Genomic DNA, 20,000 nt, shown 5'->3' with positions numbered 1-20,000 from the left:
CAGCAAATAATTCTCTTTACCATATAAAATTTCATTCCTGAACCAGCAAGTGTCCATCTCAGGTTATTTTGCCTGGTCATGTGCTTTCAGAAAGAGCCAGCACTTTAGGATGGAACTGCTTTCTGGCAGGCTGTTGTTTCTCCTACTCAATGTAACTGAATGTGTCACAGTGAGACCTGGATTTTACTATTGAGTGCTGTTCTTATATCTACCAGGTAGCTGTTATCTTGTGTTAGGGAGCTGTTATCTTGTATGAGGGAGCTGCTACCTCGTTACCTTCCCATTGTCCTGTTGTTTGGCTGCTGGGGGGGGGAGGGGGTGATATCACTCCAACTTGCAGTACAGCAGTAAAGAGTGACAAAAGTTTATCAGAGCACAAGTCACATGACTTGGGACAGCTGGGTAACTGACAATGTGTCTAGCTCCATGTCAGATTCAAAATTAAATATAAAAAAATCAGTTTGCTCTTTTGAGAAATGGATTTCAGTGCAGAATTCTGCTGGAGCAGCACTATTAACTGATGCCTTTGAATTTTTTTTTTCCCATGACAGTATCCCTTTAAGGCTATTTAACATGTTTTCTGTGATTGGAGAGGTGAAAAAGAATATTAATGAAGGATAAACAACTATGTTCTATTCATTTACTATACTATACAAAAAAATGCAACACATTATGGGAGCACATTTATAACTACATCACGCCATTTGCCATGCTTTTACCCACAATGCTACATTTTCTCCAACAATTCCAGTGTAGAGCATTGAGTTGCATCCACTGCGTAGACTCATGTTGCCTGGAGTGAATGAAACCAGTGGCTCTTTTTTGCTAAAACAGGCGCAGACTTTGCCCTCGGTCTAATAACCCTTAGCAACCAAAAATATGTTTGATAATAAACAACCGACTGCAAAAATGGCGCCCATAGACTTCAATAGGTGAAAAAAAATGTCTACGACTTTCATGCATTTTGGCAAATTTGGGCGTGCATATAACAATTGTCGTGGGCTGACACCCATTGTCTTCAATGCGTTTCGCAAATTTTTTAACGAAAAGGGACAAATTCCCATCACTAACGGTAAGCTCTGGGGAGCGATGGGGGGGCGGCATTGCAGGAGCTGCTTCAGGTGGCATGGGGCCCCGGCAAATGGGCTACAAAGATGAGGGGCCAGAAACCTAGAATTCACAACACCAGGACCATGGTCTTTTTTTTTACTCTATATAAGCACCGCGGTTTCTACATTCGGTGAGATTGAAAGGGTAACGCATGGGAAGTGGTGTTTACGACATATTTTGTTTTGTATTATTTCACTTGTGATTGGACTGGTTAATTTTACGAACCATATTCAATATAAAAAGTACTTAATGTGCCCCAATGTATTTTCATGGCAGATTATAAAAGATGTGCAAGACTTCTTACAAGATTGGCAGTCAGTCCTAGGTGTATGGATGGATAACATTCTAAGGTAAGTAACTTCTGCGTATAGACTTGGAGGCAAATTAAAAAAGAATGAAGAAATGATAAAATTCTAGTTATTTGATGGAGAAAAGATTAAAATCCTTCGTATCGAACGATCGAATTCGATTCGATGTTTTTCCGAAAAAAAAACCCTTTGATTTTTTAAAGTCCACCAATTGACTCTGAATATGTTCTAGGAGGTCCCCATAGGCTAAAACAGTAATTCGGCAGGTTTTAGATAGCGAATGGTCGAAGACGAATTTTTAAAGACACAGTACATATAAATTTCCATATTCTAATTTTTGAATTGTTTTAAATTTTTTTGAATTTGGACTATTCCCTAGTCTAAGTACACAAAACTTAGCTTGAAATTCGAATTTTTTTAATTCGAATTTTCACTTCGACCTTTGATAAATCTGCCCCTACATGATGAATTTCTATATCGAATTTTTTTCATCTACGCAAAAATTTGGACTATACCCTAGTCGAAGTACACTGAAATTATTTGAATTGAAAAATTCAATTTTTAAATTCAAACCTTGATAAATCTGCCCCTTAGGCACACAAAAATAGCTCGAAATTTGATTTTGTTTACTTCGAATTTTCAATTCGACCCTTGATAAATCTGCCCCTTAGTGTAGTGCATGGAAAATCACTCATTAGTGCCAATTCATGTGTTAATAAATACAACTGATTTGAATGCATGTATGATATAACACTGGGTACTTCTGTTGAATCAATCTGTGCATCACAAGACTGGTCCCATCGTGGTTTCCCTAATTCCTGTAGAACACTTTTTTTTTATAATCATATATCCATTGTTATTTCTGCTTATCTTCTATTTATTTGTATGCGGTGGCCATATTTTTTAAGGAGCACATGTGCAGTGATGGTACAGGTGTCCCATGTGACTGGGGTGTGCAGCCGGGCCCCCCACCCTCCGATCTTCTGAGTGGATATGTGGGTGCTTGAACTGCCGACAGGCCCCAAGGGGGTGCGGGTCCTTGTTAAATGGCATCTCCTGCTCCCCTGGTAGTTCCGCCACTGGTCATTGCTGAGGAAAAATTCCATATGAATCTGATGGCATGAGAAAAGTGCAAGCTCCGTGCCAAGAGAGCACAGGGCAGGCATCAGTTACAGTTGGAGGTGACGCTTTGGTGGAGCATATTATGCTTTGTCTGTTGATTTTCCTTGTTAAGTTTCTCTACAAAAACAAGCATGTTTTAGCCCTTTAAGTCTAATTAATATTTCACATTTTCACAAACTGTTTATTTGATATTCTCCTCGACTTCATCCTGAAATCGAAAATGATATCTGGTTCCAAATGGATAATTCAGCTAAATATTCTTCCTATAGCTTTATCCTTACTTTATATGTGTGTTTTGTCTACATACTTTTGCTCTTCTAGGAGAATAGAAGTTGAGCCTTAATTATTTATAAGAAAAAGCTTTCATTTCTCTGGCGGTCCCGTTATTGCCATTTCTGAATCTGTGTTACTTCCCAAGGAGCAGACTTAGCTCTGATAGAGTAACGGCCACCTTTTAATTATTAACATTTTCTGTATTTAAGTGCGTTTGTAGGACTGACATAATTTTGGGGACATTAACAAATATATTATTGGCTTCAGCATTCAGATCTAAAAATTTACAGCAGTGTTGAAACAGGGGGTGTAGGACAGTTGCCAGTAAAATTATCTTTTATTACGTCAAATTATATTTAAAGATAATGAAATCTATGTTTCAAGTAAAACCAAAAATGTCCTTTTATTTAATTATCTTTTATTAGTTTTCAGTGATTTGTCTTTCTGACAACATTCTCTGAATTGAAATAAGTCTCCACTGAAACCGTGTTTAATATATTCAAGAATTCTCATTTAAAATTTTTTTTAAAAAAAAAACATTTAGAATTGGAGTAATATATATATCCTACAGGAAAAAGCTGGAATAATATGGTAAAAAAAGCGACCAGATTGACTGATATCTTGAATTTGATTTGAGAAGCTAACTCTCGGAAGGTACCAAAGTTCAACATTAAGGGGCCCATTCACCAAGCTCGGGTGAATGAATAGAGGGAAAAAAGCTTGCATTTCGAGTTGTTTTTTGTGCTCCTCGACTATCGGATTGGCATAAATTTATTCGAATAGAATGATTCGAATAGATCAAGCACAAAAATGCTGCGACTAATTGCCCATTCGATAGTCGAAGTACTGGACCGAGCACAAAAACGCTGCGACTATTCGCCCATTCGATAGTTGAAGTACTGTCTCTTTTAAAAATACTTCCACTGCCTACTTCGCCACCTAAAACCTACTGAATTGCTTTAAAAGTCTATGGGAAAGTCCCATAGGCTTGTTTTCCAAGCTTTTGATTGAATAAAAAGGCATTTGATCAAATGAAAATCCTTCTAACGAATATTCGATCTTGCACCTATTCGCCTGGCGAATATTCGCCAATTCGACTATTCGCCCGAATTGCCTATTCGATTCTATTCCCCAGTCGAATTTCGAGGGATTTAACCCCTTGAAATTCGACCCTTGATACATCTGCCCCTAAGGGCCTTATTTATCAAAATTTGAATTTTTACAATTATTTAAAATAAGTCTGACCAAACTAGAATCCACAATCGGACCGTATTTATTATTAAAAAACATAATATAATCGGATCATGGACAGACTCAATAAAATCGAGCAAAAACCCGAATCGTACCATTTTTTCTGACTTTTTTCCCGAATTACTGGATTTATTTGGGCTCTTTTCCTAAAAGCCAGAATTTATCCGATTTTTTGGCAAAAAGTCAAATATAGTTGGATTTTCATGCTATTTCCACGCAGACCACAGAAACTTCAAAATAGGATAGGGACCTCTCCCATTGATTTACAGTATATACAACATCGGCAGGTCTGAGATGCTGGATATTCGGAATCAGACTTTTTCCATCCTCGGAGTATTATAAATCCCAAAAAATTTTAGGGTTTTTTCCCACTAAAAATTCAGATTTTATAGTACAAAAAAAAACCTCAAATTTTTCGAGTTTTTGGCATTTGGACTTTAACAAATAACCCCCTTTATGTAAACAAACAGGGAATTATTACATAAATGAAAATGTAATAATTTTCTTTGAATATACATTCAAAAATCTAGATTTGGAACCTGTGTTATGCTTAAAACTTAGGCTAAGACTGGTTTTACTAATAAATCTAGAATTATTCCACCAAAAACAAAATTTGCCAATTTTCCTAACCCCAGTTGACTTTAATGGGGAATGCCAAGGGAAAACATATTGTTATCCTTATATACATTAAACATGAAAAACCAATGATATCTTATTCTGTATTTTAAAAGAATATACTATGGTTACTGTGACATACTGTATGCAGATCACAATTTTTTTAAGTATAATTACTTTTTAATCTAATAATCCTTTTAATATTAGAAATACATATACTTTTGCACATTTTTGTACATGAAATCCTTTCCCAAGCCTGTATATAATTATAACTATGTTAAAATAAATTGCTTAAGCAAATTATTTGGTTTGTAATTTTGCAGTTCAAAAGGTTGTCTTGATTTGCAGTATGTAACTGTGTTATGTTACTCTTAGGGGAAGATTTATCAAAGATCAAATTTTCGAGTTTATGGGAGTTTCTAAAAACTCCCATAAACTTGAAATTAAAAAAAAAATTTTATTAAAAAATTAGAATTTTTAAAATGCAGGTGAATAGTACACGATAAATTTAGAAATTTGAATTTTGAATTTTTTTAAACTCAAATCTAATTTGGACTATTCCGTAGTCAAATTACACAAAAATAAACTTGAAATTCAGATTTTAAAATTCAAATTTTTAATTTGACCCTTAATAAACCTGCCCCTTAGTGATAGCAATTATTAGAAAAGATTTTGAGATATTGGTTTAGCTTATTATTTACTTTCCGTAGGGCTGAGGTGGTGAATTTGCTCTCTGTGGGGCCCTGCAAAGTATATTTCAACCTGGAAGGAGGTTAGGGTGAGATTTGGCTAAATGATTATTTGGAATTTGATGAATTTTCGGCTTATAGGATATAATGTAAGTGACAGAAGATTGAGAAAGATCTATCTACTCTATTGCACTTCACCTGGTCTGAGGTGTCGAAGGCAACTCTGGTGAAGGAGGTAACGTTCAGTAAAATCCGCACTTTAGTGAATTTGCAGAGTGAGACCTTTCGCCAGAGCGAAAAATCCTTTCCAAAGCGATAGAGTTTGAATGACCGCTAGCGCCAGTCTCTTTTGCTAGCGAATTGGCGCCTGCGCCCATAAGTAAATCGCCTATGTCCCTGCGGGCGGTAGCGCTACTGAATTTGTCGCTATCGTTAGCCACTTCGCCCTTTAGTAAATCTGAGATTCCAGGGGCCCACCAGAAAACCTTAGGCTGAGGGCCCACTTTCCAAACTATTATTCCTCCTTTCCTCACTCAACCTCTTTATACTCCTAGTCTATTTTCTCTACATACTTTACTATATTCTTCTATTATTAAGCATCTTTGTTTTCATAAAGAAATTGGAATGACCATGAAATAGGCCAAGGTCCACTGACACCTGGGCCCACCGGGAGTTTTCCTGGTATCCTGGTGGGCCAGTCCGACACTAAACAGTAGTGTACATTCATGGCGGGAATGGATAGTTGGCTGGCAGATTAATGTGGCACTTTGTACTGAAAAAACAGTCAGCATCTATGTGGTCTATCATCTGTACAGTGTGTGGCATTGGTGACTTGGTTACAGTCCTTTGAATCCATAAATAACCCCAATCTACCTTATTTGTAGCTGATAAGGACAGAACATGAGTGTCTAGCAACTATAAACTGAGGTGGTTGTTTTCCTTGCACTTTAACAGTTATAGGAAATGAGGCGTGCAGAGAAAAATTTTCCATCACACTAAGGTAAAACTAGTCCTCCATCTGGTGGACTAAGTTCATAGCTATTTAGTACGCAAGCCTCTTTTAAATATGTGCGTGGGTTAATAATGTATTAATATTTTACAAAACCATCAAATCCCACACCATTAAACAGTAAGGGAATACAAAAACAAGACATTTTTGGAACTTGGCCCTTGTTTCCAATGTATCAGAAGGTATAGCAAAGGATGGACAAATATTTGAATATCATTCACAAATAACATCAAACATTACATTTACAGATAACTTTAAACTCATTGAAAATATGTAATGAATTGTCAAGGATTCATTTTGCTTTCACTATGTAAACTGTAATATTTGGGTTTACAATGTAAGAAAGAAGTGTTGGGGGTTATGAAAGGTTGTCTACTTGTTAAGAAGTTAGACTATAACTTTGGATGAAGTAAACATGGGAACACTTGGAGATGGCTGTTGGCATGAAGAAGTTGGCTTGAAAGAATGGGCATGAGATAAGTTTTGTAGGGATAATTGATTCAGCCTTTTTGTGGACAATCGCTTTCAAAAAGTCACAATTCATCGGTATAATGTAGGAAAGTAAAAGATGCCACTAAAGATGCAGAGTTCTTGAGTTCCTATAATGTGACATGGGGATTTGGTCAGTCGCTGCTTAGTGGGAGTATCTATCTCCGGAGCTTAGGTTCTAGTTAGAAGGTGTAGCTCTACTTACTATTTATCTTATTTAAACTTCGGCTGGGTCTCAGGATTAGCCATCACACCCCAGCATCCTTATTGGTAGGTTGGGATCAGCCAACCAGGGCTGACCCTACCCTATATAAGGCCAGCCCTCCTCACAACCAGTGCTTGAACATTGGCCTTTCTGAGAACAGTGGCATTGCCCCCTAGCTCTGGTTCCTAGCTCTGGTCCGAACCTTTCCTTGCCTTGTCTGAACTGTGAACCTTGCTCCAGCTCTACTCTGCTTTCCTGTCTTGCTCTTCATCCATACTCTCCTGCTTCAGTCCTGTTCCTGCTCCAGTCCTAATCAGTCCTATTCCTGCTTCAGTCCTGTTCCTGCTCCAGTCCTAATCAGTCCTATTCCTGTTCCAGTCCTGTTCCTGCTCCAGTCCTAATCATTTTGCTCCTGCTCTATGCCCATTCCTTCCTGTCCTGTCTGCCTTGTCCTCCTGCTTTGTCCTGCTCCTGTCCAGTCTCTGATCCAATTCTGCTCTCTTTGCCTGCACCTTCCTGTTCCAGTCCCTGACTCTTCACCCTCATCCTGTCCTTTGTTTTTTGTGTCCCATGTACATTAACAGCTCTTGCCTGATTGACTCACCCTTCCCACCTCTGCCTCCACAGTGCCTCCGACCTATGCCTGACAGTTATGCTATATTGTCTAAAATTAATGAACATTGAACTAATTATATGTTTGTATTTCTATGGGGTCAGTTATTTGCAGTGCACAACTGTATTTTGTTCATTTGTGTGTGTCATATTTTCATATCTTTCACTAGTAATGTTACAATAATGTGATGCTTACTAAAAAAAATTTAAAAATATGCGCAAAGATTTACATTTTTGGTAAACCTGGAAAATCTGAATTATGCATGAATAAGTAGAACATATTGAGATCATTTTCTACTTCTTGGATCTTATAAGATATTTCTTTGGTCATATATATATTTTGCTAATGGTTTAACCACTGAGCACTTTGGACAATTTATTGATAAATGCTCCTAAGTCAATGGAACCAACTGCATTCTACCCCAGTTTAAAAGGTATGTCTGCTGGACACTTAATGCAACACCTACTCACTCACTATGGTGCGCCTGGAACAATTGCCCATAACAGATATCCAATTCACTGACTGATGCTAAATCTATACATACTTGGCACTGCTGCTTCGTGCACAGTTAAATGATGGAAAAATATGTCAATGCTTTATCAGTAGGTGCCCAACTCTCTATGATCACTACTGTTCTATAAAACCCCCCAAGATCCTTTGGACTTTGTGCTGTCCTGTGACTTTAAATGTTGTTGAGTCATAATCAATGTCCCATAGAAAATGGATTGTATGACTCACCATCCGTAATCTAACAGTAATATAAATGGAATATATCTGCAATACTGTTTCTCAGTCTGGTAAATTACCTTTAATATTTATTTATCATCAGGTTATTCAGTTTACATTCAGGAAGATATTTCTCTTGGAACATCTGATGACAGTGACTTACAAAAAAAAAAATTTAAGGTGTTTTCAGCAGTGCAATGTACTGGCCACAGATAGTGGAGTACAATGATTGGTTTCTACTGTCCAAACATAGGTGGAGAATAATGGAGATTTATGGAGGCTTAGACCAACTACTAGAAATATATATATATATAGAGATGTCGCGAACTGTTCGCCGGCGAACTTGTTCGCGCGAACATCGGGTGTTCGCGCTCGCCGGAAGTTCGCGAACGTCGCGCGACGTTCGCCATTTTGGGTTCGCCATTGTTGGCGCTTTTTTTTGCCCTCTCACCCCAGACCAGCAGGTACATGGCAGCCAATCAGGAAGCTCTCCCCTGGACCACTCCCCTTCCCTATAAAAACCGAAGCCCTGCAGCGTTTTTTCACTCTGCCTGTGTGTGCTGAAGAGATAGTGTAGGGAGAGAGCTGCTGCCTGTTAGTGATTTCAGGGACAGTTGAAAGTTTGCTGGCTAGTAATCGTTTTGATACTGCTCTGTTATTGGAGGGACAGAAGTCTGCAGGGGTTTGAGGGACATTTAAGCTTAGGTAGCTTTGCTGGCTAGTAATCTACCTTCTACTGCAGTGCTCTGTATGTAGCTGCAGTGGGCAGCTGTCCTGCTTCTGATCTCATCTGCTGACTGCTGCAATAACAGTAGTCCTTGTAAGGACTGCTTTTATTTATTTTTTTGTTGTTTTACTACTACTACTACTACTACTACTATAAGAGCCCAGTGCTATTAGTCTAGCAGTGTTGGGGAGTGGGACTGGTGTGCTAATCTGCTGCTCCTAGTAGTTCAGCAGCACCAACTTTAATTTTTTTTTTTTAATATTCATTTTTTTTTTATTTTACTTTTTTTATTTTACTACCGCTGTAGTAGTGTATAAGTTGACCTTTTAGGCATTATTTGCCCTGTAGGCATTATTTGCACACTGTTTTCTTCAACCCGCCATCGAGCTGTGTGACCTTGTTCACATTCTGTCTAAATATCCATAATATTACCGTCTCCAGAAAAAACACCGGAGTCACTTTTTTCAAGCAGCCATAATATATTTTACGTAATCCGTATCCACCGCTGTAGTAGTGTATACGTTGGCCTTGTAGGCATTATTTGCACACTGTTTTCTTCAACCCGCCATCGAGCTGTGTGACCTTGTTCCCATTCTGTCTAAATATCCATAATATTACCGTCTCCAGAAAAAACACCGGAGTCACTTTTTTCAAGCAGCATTCATATATTTTACGTAATGGCGAAAAATGACTATTTTCAGCATTTATATGGCATATTTTTTCTGGCAACTGTGCTTCAGTGGCTGCGTCCAAAAAAACTGGGCAAACAATGCCTACAAGGTCAACGTATGGCAGTTGTTTAAAGAGAACAGTAGATTACTAGCCAGCAAAGCTACCTAAGCTAAAATGTCCCTCAAATCCCTGCAGACTTCTGTCCCTCCAATACAGAGCAGTATCAAGCAGATTACTAGCCAGCAAACTTACTATCATCTGTCCCTGAAATCACTAACAGCTCTCCCCCTACACTATCTCTTCCAAGCACACACAGGCAGATTTTTCAGATACATTTTTGCCCTTGATCCCCCTCTGGCATGCCACTGTCCAGGTCGTTGCACCCTTTAAACAACTTTAAAATCATTTTTCTGGCCAGAAATGTCTTTTCTAGATGTTAAAGTTCGCCTTCCCATTGAAGTCTATGGGGTTCGCGCAAGTTCGCGAATATGTTCGCGAACTTTTTTTCCGACGTTCGCTACATCCCTATATATATATATATATATATATATATATATATATATATATATATATATATATATATATATATATATTCATAAAAACAATGGAGGGTGGGAAGAGGACATTATTTTAGCATTTTTAGATGTCCTATATACTTGCTATACATGTATCCCTCACATGAGGGGCATTGAAGGGGAAAGTTATTTTTAAAGCCTTTTATTTATAGCCTTCACAAACCAAAAAGCCACCCTCCTCCCCTTTGCCTTATACTGTACATATGCCCTACTATGTACAGTTAGGCCAATAAATCTTTGGACAGAGACAACTTTTTTTTCTGATTTTGGTTCTGTACATTACCACAATGAATTTAAAATAAAAAAAACTCAGATGCAGTTGAACTGCAGACTTGCATCTTTAATTCAGTGGGTTGAACAAAAAGATTGCATAAAAATGTGAGGAGCTAAAGCCCTTTTTAACACAAACACAATCACAGGAGACACAGCAGATAACAGATAAGCTCTATAGTATACAATGGGATTCTTCAGAGCTTATCTGTTATCTACTGTGTATCCTGTGCTTGAATATCTGCCCCCATGGCTACACAGCAGCTTGTTTATATAAACTATAGTTGTGTTTCTGAAGCAAACACACCAGTTTTACCAGTGCAGGGCAACAGTACATTATATTTTCATTCCTTTATAATGCTCATTTTTTGATGTTAATGTTCCTTTAATAACAAAGGAGTCCACAAAATGGCACCTGCCTGCTTGCTGTTATTTTGTCATTTGAAGACTGAATGAAACAACATTTAAACAATAAGGGGCCCATTTACTTAGTTCGAGTGAAGGAATAGAGGAAAAATAGTTCGAATTTCGAATGTTTATTTTGGCTACTTCGACCATCGACTACGACCTTCGACTTCAAATCAAACGATTTGAACAAAAAATCGGTCGACTATTCGACTATTCGATAGTCGAAGTACTGTCTCTTTAAAAAATTCTTTGACCCCCTAGTTCGCCACCTAAAACCTACCAAGGCCAATGTTAGCCTATGGGGAAGGTCCCCATAGGCTTCCTAACAATTTTCTGATCGAAGGAAAATCCTTCGATTGATGGATTAAAATCCTTCGAAACGTTCAATTCGAAGGATTTAATCGTTTGATCGAACGATTATTCCTTCGATTTTTAGGAATAGCGGTAAATCCTTCGACTTCGATATTCGAAGTCGAAGGATTTTTCTTCGACGGTCGAATATCGAGGGTTAATTAACCCTCGATATTCAACCCTAGGTAAATCTGCCCCCAAATGTAGTGTAGGAAACTTTTATTTAGCTCAACTAACATGATAGGAAAGAATTTGGAATTATTTCTTAGGATGAAAGGTCCCCTTTAATTGCATCTTTTACAAATTGTGGTCTCTGTCCTTTGCAGAATTCTAGAGGCCTAGACTGTTAGGGCTCAGGTTTTAAAAGGATATTTTAAGACAAAGCAATATGATTTACATTTCCACAGGATTATGGTTTCCCATGTACAGCATATGCCTCAATCTGAAGCAGAGAAGCTTATTTTTTAGGAACGGATTAGTTCCCCTTTAGGTATTGTTTCAAATGAAGCACTGATATTGTTGTACTACTTCCTTGTTCTTAGACTTGGTTTTTTCTGCTTTATGTTGAGTGGAAGTATTTTATTATGTCAAGTACACAATTCTACATAGCATGAACATGTAAAGCACAAAAGCTTCATGGCTAGTGGTTCAATGTCCTTCTATCCAGCAGTGCATGTGTTCTAGTAGTTCACATACATTCACAGGAGGATCAATCACCAGCACAGGTGGATCTTTCAGAATGACTAATCTACTTATTGATTTAACTTTGCTCCTGGGTGGAGGCCGTGAAAAGATACGCAGTTAGTAAGAGGGAGGTGGGAAACTGTTCAATGGTCATTCATCTCAATGCCAAGCAGTTACTTCTTTTCTGGAAATGTCACATATTTGTTCAGAGGTTCTATCTTCATGAGTCACTGAAACCAACTGTGGACCAAAGAGGGTCTAAATAACATTAAAACTACACGCTGATTAATGGCAGCCATACGTGGGCTGAACTGGGTTTCCCAATGTTTCATTTGTCCAGAGCAGTTGTATAAACCCCACTCCTCTTCACTTGCTCATCCGCTAATACACCATGAGCTGCCTGACATGCTGCATCATTGAATCCATTGAGAAATATAATACATGCATGGATATCATTTGAAGCAGTTATACTATTTCTTGTTTTACAAGTTTTTACTGATTTTCACATTGTGAAACTGAGCATAAATCTAATGAAACCAATCCCTTGGGTATCTTCTTTTAGAAAAAAACTGGACAAGCTGAAAAGCCTTACTATAACCATGAATATTACATAACAGATAGGGATGAGCAAATTTTTCGCTACGTTTCGCAGCAGAAATGACGCCCATAGACTTTTTGACGCCTATAGACTTTAATGCGTTTCAGCAAATTTTTGGCGAGTGAAAGAAGTCAAATTCGCCCATCCCTAATAAAAGATACATAGACTATGTGATGAAACCAAGGCTGTTCTCACACAGGGTGAACAAGGAGAACTCACCCCACCCAATTAAGAAAAGCCCCTACCTACTAAGCAAGATAGTCACCCCTACCTGCTCCCCCGTCTCGCATACTTCAACAGGTCTGAAAATGTCCCTAAAATATGTCTCACCTAACAGTGTAGTGTAAGCGCAGTGGAGCTTGTGGGCGCCATTTTCCGGATCTTTGGATTTTTGGATTTTTGGGTCCCGGAAGACTGCTCAAACTGCGCACCAGTACGGCGCTCTATTATAGATAGAAGATAGATAGAAGATTGGAGCTCTGGAAGATGGTGCCCACAGGCTCCGCTGTGCTTACTATGCACTGTTAGGTGAGAAATATTTTAGGGACATTTTCAGACCTGTTGATGCATGCGGGTGTAGGGATGTGTAAAATAGCCATCCCCAATATTATTTAGCAGGCAGTTTCCCTAGTGTTATAGACACCTAACTGGGTCCTAAAATACAGTTGGGAGGGGTAACTGTTTCCTATTCCTGTCTTAAACTATGCCCCTTGTTGTTTCCCACAGTGAACAGCAGATGGCACTGTGCTAGAGTATAAAAGTCTATGAAGCCATGCTTTCAGTGTCCATCTTGTGCTGGCTCTAGCCTGAGCAGGAGGCAGAACTCGAGTGGAACCTAGACAGGTCAGGTCTAGTAAGAATATGCTACTCACCTTTATAGGTCACTCTAGGAGTGATAGACAGTCAGATTATTTAGCTGAGCATCTTGAGGCTCCTTCGAGGATTGTGAGTGGGATTAAGATCCCGGGTACTAATTGCAAAGAAAGTACGGACTAAGTGTACAGACCTAGGGTAGAGAGTATTCCCCTCAGGTTCCACTTAGGGAAAAGGCTGAAAGCTGGGTGTACCTCCTCAAAGCTGCATGTATTGTTCCTATCTCTGAGGAGAATCATCCTGACCAAAGTTGCTGTGAGTACTGCCTATTCATTGTAATGTATGATCCTGCAATGTTCTCTTTATGTATACTCCACTGAGGATTGTATGCTCAATAAATCTGTTCTATGGTTAAGTCATAAGAACCACTGGCGCCCAATTATTTGCACCCTGAATACAGTTACAGTTGTACTACACCCTGCTTCCACATCGCTGCGAAGGTTCACTCCCTAAAATTTTAAGGTCTCATCCGGAGCATACAGTATGTACTGGGAGTGAAGCTTATAGTAGAGTAAGGTGCACTCAATTTACTATAGCGCTACATGGGGGGAGCAAGGAGGGGGGACTGTCTTGTTTAGTAGGTAGGGGCTTTTCTTAATTAGGGGGTTGAGTTCTCTTTTAAGTCCCCTTGTGTCCATCAGCAGGCAGCAAGGCACCTGCAAACGAACATGTAGGGGCAGATTTACTAAGGGTCGAATATCGAGGGTTAATTAACCCTCGATATTCGACTAGGAACTAAAATCGTTCGACTTCGAATATCGAAGTCGAACGATTTAGCGCTAATCCTACGATCGAACGATCGAAGGATTATTCGTTCGATCGAACGATTAAATCCTTCGAATCGAACGATTCGAAGGATTTTAATCCAACGATCGAAGGAATATCCTTCGATCAAAAAAAACACAGGCAAGCCTATGGGGACCTTCCCCATAGGCTAACATTGAGTTCGGTAGCTTTTAGCTGCCGAACTAGGGGGTCGAAGTTTTTCTTAAAGAGACAGTACTTCGACTATCGAATGGTCGAATAGTCAAACGATTTTTAGTTCGAATCGTTCGATTCGTAGTCGAAGTCGTAGTCAAAGGTCGAAGTAGCCCATTCGATGGTCGAAGTAGCCCTAAAAACACTTCGAAATTCGAAGTTTTTTTAATTCGAATCCTTCACTCGAGCTTTGTAAATGTGCCCCTCAGTCTTCTGTTCCCTTGCTTGGGAAAGAAGTGCCAGCAGACAGAACTGGTGTTTCCTGGTCCAAAGATGAATTGAGGTTCTAAAAAGTTCTAGAATCATCACTTTTCGGTGTTTTTCACTCGTGTGCCATGAACCATAGAGTGGAAGTTGGGATGGAAAGACAAATATTGTGGGGGGAGGGGGGAAGCAAATTAGATTTTCTGTGAAACTGAGTATACATTCTGGTAGAGTTTAAGTATTCTTTACCTATGTGCAACATAATGTTTATTTCAAATATCAGAAGTGCTGTGTTATTTAAAGTCAGGCATAGTAAAGAGAAAAGCCATAGTTATTAATAGTAGAATGGTATGAGAGCTAGCACCTTTTAGCATTAGGATGATCATGTCCTGAAGAATACAGGTCACCCATGTTTAAGTAATGAGTCATGCTTTCCTTATTTATCCCCTCATACATATAAATGTGTTTACAGTATCTATTTGTTTTGAAAAGAAATCTAATTCAACCAGCTAGTGCATGATTAGTCCAAGAATGGTAAATAATTAATAATGTGTGTAAATAATGGAGAAAGTGCATAAATGACACTTGTACGGTTATTTTCAAATGGAATATTGTATTAGTATACGGGTACATCGCAATCCACAAACCTGTTATCCAGAAAGCTCCAAATTAAAGGAAGGCCGTAGACTCCATTATAATCACATAATCCTAATTTTTTAAAAGGATTTCCTTTTTCTCTGTAATAATAAAACAGTATCTTGTACTTGATCCCAGCTAAGATATACTGCAATGAATTCTTATTTAAGGCAAAACAATCCTATAGAGTTTATTTAGGGGGCTTATCAAAATACAAATTTTTCTGATTATTTTATTTAAAAAAGTCAGACCTTATTTATTATTAAAAAAGCAAGTTTTTATCGGATCGGAAAAAAACAATAAAATCAAGCAAAATTCCGAATCGTGCGATTTTTTTCGGTCTTTTTCCTGAAAAGTCCCAATTTTTCAGATATTTGCCCGAAAAAGTCCGGTTTTTCCAGTGCAGACCACAGAAACTTCCAAATAAGATAGGGACCTCTCCCTTTGACTTATATACTGTACAACCTCGGCAGGTCGGATTTGGATTTTTCCATCCTCGTGGTATAATAAATCTCGAAAAATTCTAGTTTTCCAGTAAAAATAGGATTTTATAGTTTAATTTTTTTTTTAATTTTTTTTTCGAGTTTTGTGGATTCGAACTTTAAAAAAATAACCCCCTTAAAGTTTCAATTATTTTATTTTTAGTATGGTGATCAAAATTACAAAATAAACTAATTCCCTTATTAGGCAAACCCCAGGTGCTCAGAATTTTGGTTAAGTGATGGTCATACATTTCTTCTGAATTAACAGAATTTTATGGCCATATTTTGCCATCAAAAAACCTATGAATGCATCACAACCACGAATGATCATACTGTACATTTACCTCTTTATTAGACAAATGTGAAAATAAAGTGGTTTGGCCGAACCTACTCAGTGGGTAGACGTGGATTATAAATATGACACAGATAATAAGAAAATATTCTCCTCGATTTCATTTATGTAGGAAAATATTTTCCTTGAGTTGATAACCTCACCCCTCATTAAACAGAAGAAGCTCAACTAAATAGCCGAGGATTATTTCAACTATTTATTAACTTCTTTTTATTGGCGTCAATCTCACCAGAGAGAAACAGAGCTAAAGTAGTGCCAATACTTTTATAATTGTATGGCCATATTTTGCCATCAGAAAAACCTATGAATGCAGCCCGACCAAGAATGATCCTACATTTACCTGTTCATTAGACAAATGTAAAGTGGAAATAAAGTAGTTTGGCTGAAGCTACTCAGTGGGTAGATGTGTAATATAAACAACTGAGGGCAGTATGACACAGACTGCTAAAAATAACAAAATATTGCCCTGAATATTGCCCTTGATTTAATTTATGCAGGAAAATATTTTACTTGAGTATTGTTTATTGGCAGCTCCACCCTCATTAAACAGAGGAAGCTAAACTAAATAACAGAGGATTATTTCAGATATTTATTGACTTTTTATTGGCGTCAATTTCACCAGACAGAAAGTGGTGCCAATACTTAGAAGAACCACAACCAGGAAATAAGTCCTAGATGTCTAACATGCATGTCTTTTATGACATGTGCCCCCTCTCTCGAGGCATTACTCCATATTTTGTCTGTTGGGAGTCTTCAGCAACTCCTCCACGAGGGGAGAAAATTTAATTTGCATCAGGCTAATCCGATAAACACCGCAAATGCTTTTCTAGACCTTGGCCTTCAACAGTTTCATTTTATAGGAATATGACAGCCCCCATTGATCTGAGTGACTTAACTTAATCTTGAAATACATCAAGGGGAAATAAAAAATACTGACTTCCATTTATTTTTATTGCAGATGTGAAATATAACCAAGAAAAAAAGAAAACCCAGGAACTACGAAAAAAAAGTGCCTTGGAAACCAACAGGGAAACATTTGACTTGTTTGTAGCATATTCCATTGTGAACTATAGAAGATTTATTTTTGCATACTGATGGAATACCGTACTTCCATGTGCCCTCTTTCAATTTATACATTGTCTACTCTATAAAGAGTTGTGTATATGTACCAGGCAACTGCCATGATATTCTGTTTCCCTCTGACCGCTAGTCCACTAGTTTTTGGTTTTATAATGGCAGTATTAGTTTTTAAATATTAGTATATCCAAGACTCTGTAGTTCCAGCTTTGCACACTAGTTACAATTAAAGCTTATACAATGGAAAGTTAGAACAGGAGAAAGGCACTCTTGGCTTTCTGGTTCATAGAGGAACACCTTCCCAGCATGCCACTTGTCTAAGGAGCAGAGATCTGTAGATGGCAGTAGCATAACTGCCAATGGTTGCCTATTGCCCAGTTAAAGGAAAAGGAAAGTCATCCTGCACTTGGGAGTGCCAAATATTAGTATTTACTTACCCGAAACCCTGGGCTGGTTATTCCAGCAAGCACCACGGAGCGATCCTCTTCCGTCTTCCTCTTCCTTTGCACGGCTGCGCTTGTGCAGTAGAACGAAAAGCCGAACTTTAACTGAAAAGTCAGAAAATTTAAAGCAAGAAGAATCCCTGAAGAAGATCGCTCCGTGGTGCTCACTGGAATAACCCCGGACTGGTGCAGTTTTCTGCTGATAAGAGCACCAGCCACGGGTTTCAGGTAAGAAAATACAATCACTTGGGGTAGAGTCCTGTGCGGAACCAATTTGTTAAACCCGAACGGGGACCCGCATTCTTACCCACTTGGACCCGATACCTGACCCCAAGTACCTTATCCGCAACTCAATCCGCTGACCATCAAGAATCAGGAAGTGCGGTCATTGTAAACTGGAAGTGACATCATCAGAAGTAGGTGTCATCAGAAAAAAGGAGTAAAACTTGCAATTGATTGCGCAAATCCGCATCTATACCGGCACCCCAAACTTCTACCCGCAGGTTACCTGCTTTTTTGCGGGTAACCGACCCGCTGCAGCACTCTACTTGGGGTGCCTAACATTTGGCACCCCCAAGTGCAGGATGACTTTCCTTCTCCTTTAATAATCTGTTTTCTGAATCTAAATTTCAATGCTAGGATCACAAAGTATTATTGGAGTTATTTATTAATTGCATGACTATTGCCTTTGTCATTGTCCACGCAAGACAATGTGTTCTTATGCAGGTTACCGTTATAGAAAAAAAAAAAATTGCTGCGTATGGTTCACTTTATGTAAGATATAATAGAGGTATGTGTGAATAAGTATGTTGAAAAATGTGAATTTGTACAAACGTATACAGGCTATTGCCATTAGTTTTATGTAAATTACATGTAAAGAAAAAACATTCCAGCCCACATGTGCAATATGTAAATAACTGTAAATACGCCATACATAATAAAGTGTTTGTTTTAATACAGTTAGTCATGTCAGATTCCTTTTATATGCAGAATATTTCTTGCAATGTTTTTATATATTTTAGTAAGTGCTCCAAGGGCCTTTACGATTCTGTGATACAAAAAAAAAAAAAAAAAAGGAATTCTGTTTTTCAATACAAAAAAAATATTCCCACAGTATTCCTGATGTTTTAGAAATTCCGGTTTTCATTTCATTCATTATACATATAACAAACAAGGGAAAGTTGTGCTCAATTTTTAAAACCATTAAGCTGGTGTGCAATGAGGCTGTGACCACAAAATTCATGAATAATGATGAAAGTTGAGTGTAGGAACTTGCCACACCGGGGATGACTGACGTACTTGGCCAGCTTTAATATATTGCAATATATGGACAAACAATCCCTGTCTTGTTTAAAGGACAAGGAAAGTGAAACTAAAAATGTTGTACTTTATGTTTTGTGCTTCTGTACCAGCCCAAGGCAGCCACAGCCCTTTAGCAGTAAAGATCTGTGTCTCCAAAGATGCCCCAGTAGCTCCCCATCTTCTTTTCTGCTGATTCACTGCACATGCTCTGTGCTGCTGTCACTTACTGAGCTTAGGGACCCACTCACAATATACAGTACACAACTCTGAATGCAAAAATCACAGGGTTTTTTTTTGGTAAAGGGTTTGTTTCTCCTTTAAGCTACTAAAACAATCCCTTTTAAAAAAACAGGGATTGTTTGTCCATATATTGCAATATATTTAAGATGGCCAATTACGTCAAAGTCATCCCATATCTGTACTCAACTTGCATCTGATTCATTAAGAATTCTATTGCTTCATTATACGTTTTACACAGGGACTACGTTTTACCTGCAGTTTACTCACTGCTTTCAAGATTACAACTTCCAAACATGGTTGCCCTTTTATTGGCCACCACTGGGATCACTTGACTATAGTTGGAAAAGGTTGGGAGCTACAACATGGAGCTGGTCACTGCTCCTGTATAAACTATTATCAAAAAGGGAACTGATTATATTCATTTGAATGCAAAACCATTTTTTTTTTAATTCGCGAAAACCATTACTTCCTTCTTGGGGGTAAAGAATTCGTTGGCAATATAAGTAGTGACCAAAGAAATATCTACGTTTGTATATTTGGAGAATTTAACAAAATTACTGAAACGGTCGATCAACGAGAACGTTACTATTTTAATTCAGTTACCACATTATTTTTGAATTAAGTGAAATAATGAGTTAAAGGAGACACTTCCGCAAATTACATTGTAGGGGGTCATTTATGACCGCTAGAAAAGTTGCAGTCACACAGTTATGCCAAA

The 20,000-nt window shown here is 38.2% G+C and overlaps 1 protein-coding gene across 4 annotated transcripts in view; it reads left to right on the top strand.

The window, feature by feature from the left end:
* The window catches only part of alkal2.S (ALK and LTK ligand 2 S homeolog), a 35,302-nt gene extending 17,348 nt beyond the window's left edge, over positions 1-17,954 (top strand). For all 4 annotated transcript variants that reach the window (XM_041565022.1, XM_018265910.2, XM_041565019.1 and 1 more), the window contains 2 exons: positions 1,387-1,460; positions 17,179-17,954. In XM_041565022.1, coding sequence (XP_041420956.1) covers positions 1,387-1,451 — 65 coding nt within the window. In that variant the 3' untranslated portion in view covers positions 1,452-1,460; positions 17,179-17,954. The remainder of the gene's footprint in view (positions 1-1,386; positions 1,461-17,178) is intronic.
* The last annotated feature ends 2,046 nt before the right edge of the window (positions 17,955-20,000 follow it).

The sequence above is a fragment of the Xenopus laevis genome, chromosome 5S (genome assembly GCF_017654675.1).
Source record: "Xenopus laevis strain J_2021 chromosome 5S, Xenopus_laevis_v10.1, whole genome shotgun sequence".
NCBI classification, from domain to species: Eukaryota; Metazoa; Chordata; class Amphibia; order Anura; family Pipidae; genus Xenopus; species Xenopus laevis.
Note: the sequence above shows the minus strand (reverse complement) of the source record. Positions and strands in the feature narration are given on the sequence as shown.